At 37.1% G+C, this 14,590-nt stretch overlaps 1 protein-coding gene across 2 annotated transcripts in view; it reads right to left on the reverse strand.

Moving 5' to 3' along the window:
* Positions 1 to 14,590, reverse strand: part of LOC106875360 (G kinase-anchoring protein 1) — a 41,933-nt gene that overhangs the window by 14,447 nt on the left and 12,896 nt on the right. For both annotated transcript variants that reach the window (XM_014923454.2, XM_014923453.2), the window contains 4 exons: positions 11,158 to 11,273; positions 8,062 to 8,163; positions 6,323 to 6,386; positions 2,850 to 2,920 (listed from right to left, as the gene is read on the reverse strand). In XM_014923454.2, coding sequence (XP_014778940.1) covers positions 2,850 to 2,920; positions 6,323 to 6,386; positions 8,062 to 8,163; positions 11,158 to 11,273 — 353 coding nt within the window. The remainder of the gene's footprint in view (positions 1 to 2,849; positions 2,921 to 6,322; positions 6,387 to 8,061; positions 8,164 to 11,157; positions 11,274 to 14,590) is intronic.

A 14,590-nucleotide genomic window follows, 5' to 3' on the forward strand; every position in this document is an offset into this window, starting at 1 on the left:
TAATGGACACGTTAAAGTCCCGCTTATAAAAAACCCTAGTAAAGACCCACAGTAGTTCAAATATTTAATACTGGTATTTAATTAAGTATCTATTGTTTGCCACGGTTATGATGCAAATTGCTAATACAAACAGTAGGATGAACTATTTAGCGCTAAACTATTAAGCACAATTCATGTGTAATTAAGCCAGCAGCACCTAGTCGAACAAACACTTCCACGCATGCGTAATATAATAATGGTGATGTTCTTAACTGTTAAATGGGAATGTAAATATGTTTGCAAATTGTTTTTGTTACATGTTATTCTGTGTTCTGAATACTTTTATTTTAATAAATGTTGCTTATTGCAAGTTATGGATGATTCTTTTATGACTTCATTGCTTTCAGGCTTAGCTTAAGGTATTTTTGAGCCCGACATCACAAAATACGTCTGAATAAACATTGCCGGACAGCAAATAGAGACTTGGACATTGCTTAGAAAATATTTTTCATTTTTAACCTCGTATATAGTAAGCACTAGGGATTTTGGCCTCTAAATTTTGGGAAAAAAAGGTGGATTATACTTGAGGATTTATGGTAGATGTTATCTAAATCTCAACTCTGTGTATGTGTGTGTGTGTGTGTGTAGCTCTGAAATGATGTAGGTAAACCATTCATATCTGAAATGTATGAACATTCCTCATCCATTCATGTAACATGTGTTTTAGACAAATATTATTGAGGCACAGCTAGATGCCCTCCCTTCTTGTAACTAGTCCTTACCAGTTTTTCAAGTTAGAGACTTTTATTCCATGCGACTTCAAGAGTGCAGTGTAGGTATGACTGTGTGATTAGGAAGCTTAGTTTGCAACCATGATTTGAAGTTCAGTTTCACAATGTAGCACCTTGAGCAAGTATCTTCTACTATAGCCCTGGGTCGACAAATGCCTTGTTAGTGAATTTGGTGTACTTGAGAAGACATATCAAGCTAAGTAAAATTGCAACCATCCATACATGCAGGCATGTCCTTACTGGCCATGCCCCCACTCCCCGTCCTAGCTCAGAAGTTTTTGTCTTGCCGGTGCCAGCACCATGTAAAATGTACTCTCATGCCAGTGCCACATACAAGGGCACTCAGTACACTGTATAGTAGTTGGCATTAGGAAGGGCATCCAATCCTAGAAACCATGCCAAAACAGACAATTTGGAGCTTGAACAGGTCTCTGGCTGACCAACTCCTGTCAAACTGTCCAACACATGCAGGGAAAACAGACATGATGATGATGATGATGATGATGATGATATACATATATATATATATACGTACACATTTGTGTTTGCTCTCATTACTGCTTGAAAACCAGTGTTAGTTTGTTGATGTCCCCATAACTTAGACTTTCATCAAAAGAGACCGATAGAAAAAGTACCAAACTTATAAAATGAATAAGTACTAGATTTGATTTCTTTGACTAAAACCCTTCAAGGTAGAGCCCCAACATGGTCACAGTCCAATGAGTGAAACAAGTAAAAGAATAAAAGATAAACACAAACAGACATATGTATGCACACACACATATCATTTAACATCTAGTTTCCATGCTATCATGGGTTGGTTGGTTTGACGGAGTCTAATGAGTTGAAAAACTGCATCATGCGCCAATGTCTACTTAGACATAGTTCCTTCAGCTTGATGCCCTTCCTAATACAAACCACTTTAAAAGTTACTAGCACTTATAATTATCACCTCATAACTTGCAAAGCTAAGGGCTTTAAGTGACCCCTATAACTGAGGAAGAATAGAAGAGAGAGTGGGTGATGGTTCTAGGTGTAAGGATGAAGGAGGATAAGTAAGAGAGGAGAGGGTGAGAAAAGAAGTGTGGCAGGGAACAGGGGAGAGAGAAATGATTAGTGACAGGCTTGAGAAAAAGGGATAGATAGTGTTGAAAAGGTGATAGGATAGGTTGTATGAATATGAAAGCTGAGTCTACGACTATCCAACATTATAAGAGATAAGTATGGACAGAAGGTGTGAAGGAAAGAGGAACAGGAAGGGAGTAACAGTCTAGGGTGAAGAGGAATGCTGCGAGTCATTTGAAGGAAAAAGGGCATGGATAGGTCAGATTGAGAAAGATAAGGGTATTGAAGAAGCAGACCTTTTGGGGAAAGGGTTTTTATTTCTCGGAGTATGGCTCTGAGGTTAAAAGGTTCACTTTTCAACCATATGATTTTTGTGCTCTGTCCCACTGTACTTCGGCACATCTACTATAGTCCCAGTCTGATCAATTCCTTGTGAGTGGATTTGGTAGATGGAAACTGTGGGGAAGCCCATTTCACAAAGACACACACCAAACTGGCACAACTCAGTCAATGTTGCTGACTGTTTTAGTGAAAGATAAGGCTTTAAAATCTGCACAGAGTTACCTCTCTTCAGTATTTCCCATTGATAATGGCTAGAGCTAGAAATGCATCTGGGAATCCAATAGAGGGCAGCACTGGATAGATATGGTGTTTTTACACCCTTTTATCCCAAGCAATAGTTTTTTTCTCTAGAGTAACTACAGTAAATTTGCCTTTAATGGTTGAAATATGTCTCAAACATATTTTAACCCACCTAAATTTCACTTATGCCTAAACACTGCTTGAATATGTGTGTGTCTCTGAGTTTGTTCCCCTCACCACTTGACAACCTGTGTTGGTTTGTTTACATCTCTGTAATGTAGCAGTTTGGCAAAATGATCAATCGAAGTACTAGTGTAAAAAAAAAAAAAAAAAAAAGTACTGATGTCAATTTGAAATCAGTGCCCCAGTATGGCCACAATCTAATGACCGAAGCATGTAAATGATAGAAAAAAAAAACCCAGGTGGTTTTACCTGATCTGTTAGCTCATCTTTTACGGAAGTTAAGTTATCCACTTGTTCCAGAATATCATATTTTTCTTTCACTGTAAACAACAAAACAAATACAGGAATGAGTAGTGTGAATGAACATTGGATAAAAAAACATTAAGATTGAATTTTGTGTTAAGATGTCAGGAAGAGGAGCATAAATCTCTAAGTGATGGAAACATAGTCAACAACCCTCAAGGTCTGAGTGTATTCTGTTGAAGGGGCAATGACAAGGTCTTTAGAGACTGCCTTACCTCCTGACTACAAAAAATAGAGCCAGGTACAAGCATGGCAGTGGGGTTAAGAAGCTTGCTTTACAACCATGTGGTTCCAAATTCAATCTTACTATGTGGCTCCATGAGCAAGTGTCTGTTATAGCCCCAGGTCAACCAATACCTTGTGAGTGAATTTAGTAGACTGTAAACTCTGCCAGTTTGCTGCCTTTACTAATACTAATACTAATAATAATAGTGAGCTGGCAGAATTGTTATCATGCCAGGTGAAATGCTCAGCAGCATTTTGCCCATCTTTACGTTCTGGGTTCAAATTCCACCAAGGTTGACTTTGCCTTTCATCCTTTCAGGATTGATAAACCAAGTACTAGTTAAGCCCTGGGGTCAATGTAATTGACTTACTCCTCTACCAAAATTGCAGGCCTTGTGCCAAAATTTGAAATTATTATTATTATTATTATTAATAATAATAATAATAATGTTTCTAATTTAAGAACAAGCAATTTGTGGGAAGGTGATTAACCTATACCATTGATCCCAATATTTGACCACCACTATATTTCATTGACCCCTACACACACATCTGCAGCAACATCATATAATCTCTCTACACTGGTATCTGCAGCACAGCAAGTCTTTAAACATCTCAATACTAAAAGTAATACAAGTCCTTGGAAAAAAAAATCTAGGATTCAAAATGGTTTAAAAATAAATGGAACGTTTTGATTAGAATATGTAAGAGAGGTAACTATGGAGAGATGACAAGTGGTTGCAGCAATGAAAAACGAAAGGTAAGGGTGAAGTGTGATATAGGATAAAGAATGGAAACTTGATTTGAGACAGCTATCCAAGATACAACATCTGTAATGCGGATATCAATAAACAACACTAACAGCCAAAAGATCTCTGAGCAATACAAAATAACATAAAATGCCCATAGTTCACAGTCTTCCTTAAGTGGCTGTGCATCTGAGATGCATTTCATATTGCATGAGGAATCTTTGGCCCACATCAGATCTGGGAGAGGTTCAGTTTAAAAAATACATATATATATTAGTGACAGAGGCAGTATTAATAGTGAGAGGCAATATTTATTCTCACTAAGATGTGGATGTTCTCTTAGAACAAACTCTACTGTGGTAGATACCATGAGAGAAACTCTCATATAGGCTTTTAGTGCAAAATGCATACTTGTTTATACTGATAGTGGTGAGGTAAATTCTCACCAACTCCCGCTAGTGATATAAACAAGCATGCATTTTGCACCAAAAACCTATATGGGAGTTTTTCTCATGGTATCTACTGCAGCAAAGTTTGTTCTAACAGAATATCCAGATTTAAGTGGAAGGAAATATTACCTCTAAGCTTCGGTTTTGCTGGATGTCTTTGCTAATAAACATCGATGTAGTTGAGTGGTTGTTATTATTTTTTCACAGAAGCTTTTAACCACTTCTTAGGACCAAATGACAAGTGCTCAACATATGTTGGCATGGAACCTTTCTCTGCTTTGGTCTTTGAAGATTTCATTTGAATATTTGCTACTAACAAGATCTGTACCCATGGTTAGCTTCATTTGGGCTTGTGCCTTCCATACTCACTGTGGCTCCCTCCTACTTGACCAGATACAGAAGTTTCCAAAATATAAAATCTGATATCCACATCTGGTAACCAAATATTTCTAAGTCAACAAAGCTTGCCACCTTCATGGCATGTGAAGAGAGAACAATTCTCAATGGAGCTCAAGATTAAACTACAATGAAGGAGCCTTAACACTGCTTTGATGGTATATACACTAGGCTCTTCATAAGGATTCAAAACACCTCATAGCATTAGCACAAAGTCAAAGAGGATATTTACAGACATGTTTCAACTATCTCTACTGTTGTCGCTCAAAGCAGAGTAGGCTTTGCTGGCCACTATTATCATGCTGAACATCATTACTCATTACCCAATGAGTAATGATGGGCTCAAATTATACTATAGTAATTGTTTTGTATGGTTCTGTCTGTCTAAATGAAAAATAAGTGCCACTTATATTTCTATGTTGAAGGGTTTAAAATAACAAGAACAAGCATTGAAACTGTGGAGACAAAAAGTGTGCTTTTGCAACCAAACAATTCATAGTTTTCATCTCACTGCCTGACATCTTGAGTTGGCAAATGCTCTGTGAATAGAATTTGGTAGACATGTGTACAAATCCACAAATGAATGTAATAATGAGATTTGTACTGAAATTCTCATTAAAATACGAATAAGACATTTTGGACAGGTATGGGCAGTTCGGTAATATTAACGAAAGTATTTTTCAGGTGTCTGTGGTGATAAAAGGGTGAAAGTCTATCTTCTATGCTGGCATGGGTTGAACTCAAAAATTTGTATAGATGTGTACATGTGTATATCTTTTGGAGATGTCTATCAGCAAGAAATGCAAAAAATAAACAACAAAAAAAAGTGCTTTTGAAGCAAGTCCTTTATATGTTCTACATCAAGGTGGTGAGCTGGCAGAAACATTAGCACGCCGATAGAAATGCTCAGCGGTATTTCGTCTGTCTTTACATTCTGAGTTCAAATTCCACCAAGGTCAACTTTGCCTTTCATCCTTTCAGGGTTGATAAATTAAGTACCTGTTACATACTGGAGTCGATCTAATCGACTGGTCCCCTCCCCAAAAATTTCGGGCCTTGTGTCTAAAGTAGAAAAGAATATTTGTTCTACATTGATTTACACAGACTTTCCTGTCATTCTTACAACCATAAAAGCAATGAACCGGTGATTGTCCCAGTGATACTATTGTCTACCAATATATAAATAAAAATTCTACCATTGAGAACTAGATATTAAATTAATGTCAGAAATTGCTATGATGACAACAATAATGATGATGATGAAAAACTAACCTCGTTTTTACCATCAAGTTGGAACATTACCATTAATCTTTATAATTATGTAACCTGGTAATGAAGTGCTAGAAATGTTAGAATATAAGACAAAATTTCTCCAGGTAATTTGTTCCATTTTCCAGTGTGCTAAATACTGCTAGAGCCAATAAAAACAGAACAATGCCAGCCATTGCTCCAACTGACAATGTCCAAAACCTCTCATATTTGTGGCCTTGTACCCTGTCAAGAAATCCTAATATTGCAATATATAAAGCAGGTCTTTATCTTCATATATTAAATAGTAGGGAAAACTAAACACAGAGATAAGAATTAGGCAAATACTTGCGTTCAGCTTGGCTAAGAATTATTGCCAACTGGCCGTTCCTCTTCTTCACATTCTTTAATTCTGCCTGAAATCATAAAATATAAAACAAAATATAAGAAACTGAATTTAAAGTTTATGAATAATGTAATTAGAAAACTTAACTTCACAGTGAATGTCAAACACCTATGAGCAGTTGGATGATGGCATCATAAAGTCATTTAGCACAATTATTAACTTCGTCTCTCTAGTCCTGTCTTGACTATTCAACTTCTCTAGCATTGGTGCCACCAGAAAATGCACCCAATTACATTCTGTAAGTGTTTGGTTACTGGAAGGGCTAGTAGTTGGTTGTAGAAACCATGATACGCATATATATAATATATATATATACACATCATCATCATTTAACATCCATTTTCCATGCTGGCATGGGCTAGATGATTTGACAAGAACTAGTAAGGCCAAGGGCCACACCAGGTTCCATAGTTTGTTTTGACTTGGTTTCTATGACTGGATGCCCTTATTAATGCCAACCATTTTACAGAGTGTACTGGGTGCTTTTTATATGGCACCAGCACCCATACCAATGCTTTTTATAGGCACCTCGGGGTCACATATATATATATATATATATATATATATCTCCACACACACACATTCTTTTTATTCTTTTATTTGTTTCAGTCATTTCACTGCGGCCATGCTGAAGCACCGACTTTAGTTGAACAAATCGGCCCCAGGACTTATTCTTTGTAAACCTAGTACTTATTCTATCAGTCACCTTTGCCAAACCGCTAAGTTATAGGGACATAAACACAAGAACATCGGTCAAGCGATGGGTGGGGCAAACACAAACACAGACATACATATATATATATATATATATATATATATACACACACACACACACACATACACAACGGGCTTCTTTCAGTTTCTGTCAATCAAATCCACTCACAAAGCTTTGGTCAGCCTGAGGCTATAGTAGAAGACACTTGCCCAAGGTGCCATGCAGTGGGACTGAACCCAGAACCATGTGGTTGGTAAGCAAGATACTTATCAGACAGCCACTCACCTAGTGCAAATGGAGAGAGAACACTGGCAAATTGACAGAGATTCTGAACATTACAAGCAATGGATATAGTAATGTAGTCAAGAATAAAGAGTTATAGTTGGAAATATAAACTGGACACTCAGTTCACTGGATTTAATACATTTTATCTTGGTGATATCAGTTCTGATCATACAAAATATCTGTACAGAACACAATAGTCATTCTTTTCCCCCAAAAGTCATTGTTGTCACCATCATTGGTTAATATCCACATGTTCATACTTGTAATGGATCAGTTCACTGGGCAGATTTTCTACAGCCAGATGTCCTTCCTGTCACTAATCCTAACACATTTTCAAACAAGATAATATTTCCCATGGCCAGACAGGTTCTTCTACAGAAGACTGGAAATGAACAACAACGTACACACTCACAAAATTCACAAGGCTTTGGTTGGCCTGGGACTATAGTACAAAACACTTATCCAAGGTGCTGGTGCTGCAACAAGGGAGTGAACACAAGACCACATGGTTGGGAAGCAAGCTACAAAACCACACAGCCAGGCCTGTTCAGATATTACACCTATTTTTTATCAACAGCCCTCAGCTTTCCTTCCCAACAAACACCCAACATCAATTTCACTGTCATTTCAAACACCTTCCAAACCCACACTGTAATGTGCAATATGTACAACAAACAATACTTACTTCTAGTGTCCCTACTTTATCTTTTAACTTCTTGGCTTCTTTTTCTTTCTCTTTTATCTCTTCTTCATGTTTGGCAGTCAATACACTTTGAACAGCATATTGCTAAATAGAAATTCAATATGAGTAGACATCAATAGATATTAGTTTCTTGCACAGATTTTACATAAGACAAATTGAAAAAATGAAGTGGTTTCATTCATGCATTTAAGAATGTTAGCAATATCAATGAATCAATTCTAACCCATATTGAAACTTCAAAACTGGCACTCTGTCAGTTATGATGATGAAGGCTCCAGTTGATCAACAGAACAGTCAGATGCAAGTGTATGAGCACTGTACAGACATGCATACCCGTAACATAATTCTCAGGGAAATTCAGCATGACACAGAATGTGACAAAACTGGCCCTGTGAAATAAAGTGTCTTGCTCAAGGATACACTGTGCTGCTGGGAATCAAACTCATGACTTTATGATCATGAGTTGAATATCCTAACCACTAAGCCATGTACCTTCACACAAATTAAAACTTAGCTGCATGTTAACCCTTTTGTTACTATATTTCTGTTAAAATCTACTGCCTTTGTTTTAATTTTGAAACTAATGATGAATTTAGTAAAATCACTTATTTCACTTATTAAGTTAGTATTTAGAACATGAAATTTTGATGGAAAGTTTCAATGTAGATCACTTTAAAACAGTAAATTTTGTGTCAGAGAACCAGGGATAGTCTCAGGCAGATTATTATAAAAAAGGGTCAGCGTTAAATAGCTCAAGGTTTTTGGGGAGGCAATGACCAAGACCTATGGCATTATGTCGTGCATGAGAAGAAGACTCATCAAGCCAAGCAGAATCGCAGTTGTGACAGATACCGGTGTCAAGCAAATGATACCCATGCCAGTGACACGTAAAAGCATCCATTACACTCTTGGAGTGATTGACGTTAAGAAGGGCATCCAGCCATAGAAAACCATGCCAAATCAGACTGGATCCTTGCACAGCCTTCCAGCGTGCCAGCCCAGTCAAACCACCCAACCCATGCCAGCATGGACAACAGACATTAGACAATGATGATGAAGAAAAGTTTCATGAGATCATGGAAAGAATAATAAAATGCTACCAAAGTCTAAACTCAAAAATTAACAATGATTTTAGAGAAGACATCAAAGCTATGACACTAAAAATTGCAGAAATTACAACTTATGAAGTGGAACATACAATTGAAGAAATGTAAAGTTCTAGGACAAGACACACAACTGATGTCTGAAAGATTCTAAAGAAACAACCTTAGAGCAAATTGGCAAACAAAGCAAAATCCCTACAAGTCAAGCACAATAATTATTCTGCTGCACAAAAAACGGTAAAACAAAAAACAGCAAACTAGCAACTTATAATTTGAACAACAGAATAAATCCTATGGTTGGAGGAAGAACGGAAGTCTTTGAGAGCAAGGAAAAAAAAGGTCAGCTGATGTTAAAGGATAAATGGGAGTGGGGTTTAGTGAGCGAGAGAAAAGAAGAGGAGGTGAAAGAGAAGGAAGGAGAGATGTATTACTAGACAAGGGGAACGGTAAGAGCAAGGAAAAAATAAAAATAAATGCCAAGTAGTTATGTAAAGCATTGAGAGGTAGGAAGGAAATAACAGGGAAACATTATACATACAAAGACAAACACACATATATATATATATATATATATATATATATATATATATATATATATATATATATCATCATCATCATCGTTTAACGTCCGCTTTCCATGCTAGCATGGGTTGGACGATTTGACTGAGGACTGGTGAAACCGGATGGCAACACCAGGCTCATAAATACACAAAAGGGATCTCTAATTTCACATATTCTTTAAAGTCACTGGTTTTGCACTTTCAAAGACAGGAAACAGATCTCCTACATGAATAAAAGGGTTAGCAAAGGAAGGATACCCTGCTGTAAAATAATGCTGCAATATATCAGTCTATATCTGTCTTACCCATGCTAGTAGGAAACATGTAAAATGAACAAGTGATACATATATTAAATACTTAGATACACACATGTGCAGAAGTATATGGAAACAAAGCAAACATATACAAATGTATACATAAAATGCAAAAAAAAACAAACAAATACATGCAATTCCCTGAGTCTTATATATATATGCACACACACACACAATCATCATCATGTTAATGTCCATTTTTCAATGTTTGCATTAGACAAATGGGAGTCACTGGGGCAATTTTTTATTTTTGTGTGGTTGGGTGTCCTTCTTGTCACTGACTCACACTGGTTTTCAAGTAAGGCAATATTTCTCTATGGTCAGACATGTTTTCATGAACAAATAGAGACAAAGGCTGATAGACTGGATTTGATATTGGAAGATTTTTAAAAGAAACACAGAATGATGATTAAGATTGGTTGAATTGAATAGACTTAATGAAAATCAGAAACCAAAAAAAGAAGCAGTGCTCACCTAGTACCTATTTTATCAGCCCCAAAAGGATAAAAGGCAAAGTCAACCTTGGCAGAATTTGAACTCAAAACATAAAGACAGACAAAATACTGCTGAGTATTTTGCTCAGCACAGTAACAATTCTACCATCTCACTGGTACAATTTAGGATGATACACCCAAGATGACATACTAGTTGTGGGTAAGTGCTTTTCATAAGCTAGAAGCAGTTTACAGCATTTAGAATTACCATTAACTACATGTGCTTTATGATAAAAGATAAAGATGTAGTCAAAGCATTTTTCCTACAACAGGCCATACATGTCGAGGTACTTAGTTCAATCCCTAATCCCAGCTGGAACCACTGCTCTACTCCTAAGCAGGCATATTTTACTGTTTACTTAATCTTCAGGAGCTGGAAATAAGAGCATCTCCAGATTCACAACTGAATGCTAATTAGTAATGAAGTGTCAAATTAATTAACGTGCAAATAAGTCAATAATGCATGTCTATGCATGCGCATGTGTATTTGATGTTACCAGCAAGCAGAAATTTTAAAATCCAAAACTCAAATTTTAATTTTATGCTTAATTTTTTTTTTTAGATTGGAGTGAAAATAAAATAAAATAAACAGACAAAAAAGATTTACTTTCCGGTATTCTTCTTGCATCTTTTCATTATGCCGAATGCGGTTATAGCCAGCTTTCGCATTATCAAGACAATTGGACTCTCCATCATTATTCAATGAGGCTTCATGTTTGGCACCTTCAAAATAATGAAAACGACAAGACAAAGAAAGATATTGATTAAATATAAATAGAGTTGCAACATCGGGTAAAGAGTAAAGATCCCTCTTTGGTCACAAATGACCATGGGATTGCAATGAGAAAGTTCCCCTCTGAAGCACAGGTCTGGGCAAGGTTGTTCATGGAAGACTTATGCATACCAGCCTCCTCTACTCCATGCAATTGATGCTATCCAAGGGAAAAGGCAAAAGCTGATACAGCTTGGTACCAGTGACATTGCAACTCATTTCTATAGCTGAGTAAACTGGAGTGACGTAAAATAAAGTGTCTTGCTGCAGAACAACACACAACCCAGTCTGAGAATTGAACTCACTACCACATGATCATGAACCTCACAATCTAACCACTGAGCCATGCACCTTCACCACAAAGTAAACATGTGACTAATTTAATAAATCATAACCCACACCAGCCTGGAACATCATTATCATTTAACGTCCGCTTTCCATGCTAGCATGGGTTGGACGATTTGACTGGGGAATGGCTAACCAGATGGCTATACCAAACTCCAATCTGATCTGGCAGAGTTTCTATCTACAGCTGGATGCCCTTCCTAACGCCAACCACTCCGAGAGTGTAGTGGGTGCTTTTTTTTATGGGATTGTTTACTTTTAATGTGGCATTGTAAGATAGATATAAGAAACTGAATTTGGCCAGTTTGACCAGAAAAAAATTGGAATATTTTGACAGGATATGGTTGATTTAAATGCTAAAGGGCTAAATCTTGGACAAATGCTCAACCCACCCCAAAGATGACATCTTCAGTAAAAAACATTTATTCAATATATTTACCACCCAACTGTATGTCATTTACCAAACCTCAAAACCAAAGAATATTGAACTTTCTTAAGACTCACTTTTCATGAAATGTCTTTTAGATGCAGTGAATGCTGGCAAATCTGTACTGACATTTATTAAAGAATTGAATATCAAGAATGCTGTCTGGTTTGTTGCCAGAGGATGGAAGATGCTGGAAGCATCTACACTAAAGAAAACCTGGCATAAGTTGTGGCCTGCTTTGATATTTGATAATTCATCTGATGAGAATGTTAACAATGATTTCACAGACTTTAATTTATCAAAGGAAAAAGTGTTTGTAAGTCGCTTGGGTATGCAAAAAAAATGTTACAGGATCTGTTGTTGAGGATGTAGTAAATAATAATGAAAATCTGACAGTATAGATTATATTAGTAATAAAATACCTATAGTGCATCGTCTTAGAGACTTGCAAATTACAGACACCACTGTGAATGATTAAAATATAGGGAATGAAGATGCAACAGATGTAACTTAGAAGCTTCCCAATGTCAAGTCGAGTTGGTGAGTGAAGTAATTGAAGGGATATTCTTTTTCATATTTATCTTGTACCTTAATCTCACATCTCTCTCTTTCTTTCCAGATGGAGAAGCCATGCATTCATCTCTTTAGCAAAATATCTGCTCCTGTCTCTCTATCAAACTTTCACCTCCATCAATACTACACTCCCACTCAATTGAGGTCTTGTCATGTGAGTATTTGTTGATCCCACTAGTGCTGGTGCCACAAAAAAGTGTCCAGTACACTTAATGAAGTGATTGGCATTAGGAAGGACATCCAGTAAGTAGAAACCATGTCAAATCAGACATTGGAGACCAATACAGCCCTCAGGCTCGTTGGATCATGTCAAACTATTCAATCTATGCCAGCATGGAAAAAGGTATGTTAAATGATGACAGAGCAACCTACTGCTCTTATAGAACACAAACTAATAAATTTACATTTCAAAAACACATGAAACAACTTTGCTTGGATGATGTGTCCTGTTGCCTCAACATCAAGTATCTCAGAGAGCCCACATACAACATCAGAAATCCAAGATGAAATGGTTAACTACATTAAAAAACAAAACAAAACAAAAAAAGAGAACTGTAATCTTGAGTGTTCAACTTCCAGACTTACATGATTAACTTCATGGTTCCAGTAAACTTTGCCAATCTGAGAGCAGTGATACAGCATCATTCTTTGTAAGTACAGTAGTTAATAAATTTACAATATAGATTTGTTATTTCTTACAATGTGGATTTCTTACAATGTGGATTCTTACAATGTGGATTGGGTTTCCTGTTGAACCACCTCTGATGTCTAATAAAGTGTTCACAACACTTACAGTATGCAAATCTCCAGTTCTCTGAAGCTATTAGATTTGATGTGTATATGAACAGATTGGCAACTTTTTCTGTTGATTGCTCACGAGACACACACATCTTTGATGAGACCCAATAAAGGTTGAAAATTAAAGCTGCTCTTCATTTTTTCAATCTATGGAGAAATAGGTAAATTTACCATGTATGTCTACAAGGTCATCATCATCATTTAGCGTCTGCTTTCCATGCTGGCATGAGTTAGACGGTTTGACTGAAACTGAAGCTGGAAAGCTGCACTAGGTTTCAATTTGATTTGGCTTGGTTTCTATGGCTGGATGCCCTTCCTAATGCCAATCACACCAAGAGTGTAATGGGTGTTTGTTACATGCCACCAGCATCAGCCACAACTATGATTTCATTTGGCTTGACAAGTCTTCTCAAGTATGGCATATCGCCAAGGGTCTTGGTCACTTATCACCTCCATGAGACTCAATGTTTGAATGGTGTTTTTTTATGTGCCTGTTTCACTTGGCTTGACGGGTTTTCTCAAGCACGGCATATTACCAAAGGTCTGGGTCATTTGTCATCTTCTTAATGAGGCTTGACATACAAAGATCATGCTTCACCACCTCGTCCCATGTCTTCCTGGGTCTACCTCCACAGTTAGAGATCAGCACTTCTTTGCACAGCTGTCCTCATCCATATGTAGGCTTGTTTAAAAGATATATATGCAACCATATGAATACTAAGTTTGTCAACTGTCTAACATACACATACACAAATAGCGAACTTGCCAATTGTCTAATATACATTGTTGGCATTCCGTCGCTTACGACGTCAAGGGTTCCAGTTGGTCCAATCAACAAAACAGCCTGCTCGTGAAATTAACGTGCAAGTGGCTGAGCACTCCACAGACACATGCACCCTTCATGTAGTTCTCAGGGAGATTCAGCATGACACAGAATGTGACAAGGCTGGCCCTTTGAAATACAGGTACAACAGAAACAGGAAGTAAGAGTGAGAGAAAGTTGTGGTGAAATAGTACAGCAGGGTTCACCACCATTCCCTGCCAGAGCCTCGTGGAGCTTTAGGTGTTTTCGCTCAATAAACACTCACAACGGCCGGTCTGGGAATTGAAACTGTGATCCTATGA

Source organism: Octopus bimaculoides, chromosome 2 (genome assembly GCF_001194135.2).
Source record: "Octopus bimaculoides isolate UCB-OBI-ISO-001 chromosome 2, ASM119413v2, whole genome shotgun sequence".
Taxonomy (NCBI): domain Eukaryota; kingdom Metazoa; phylum Mollusca; class Cephalopoda; order Octopoda; family Octopodidae; genus Octopus; species Octopus bimaculoides.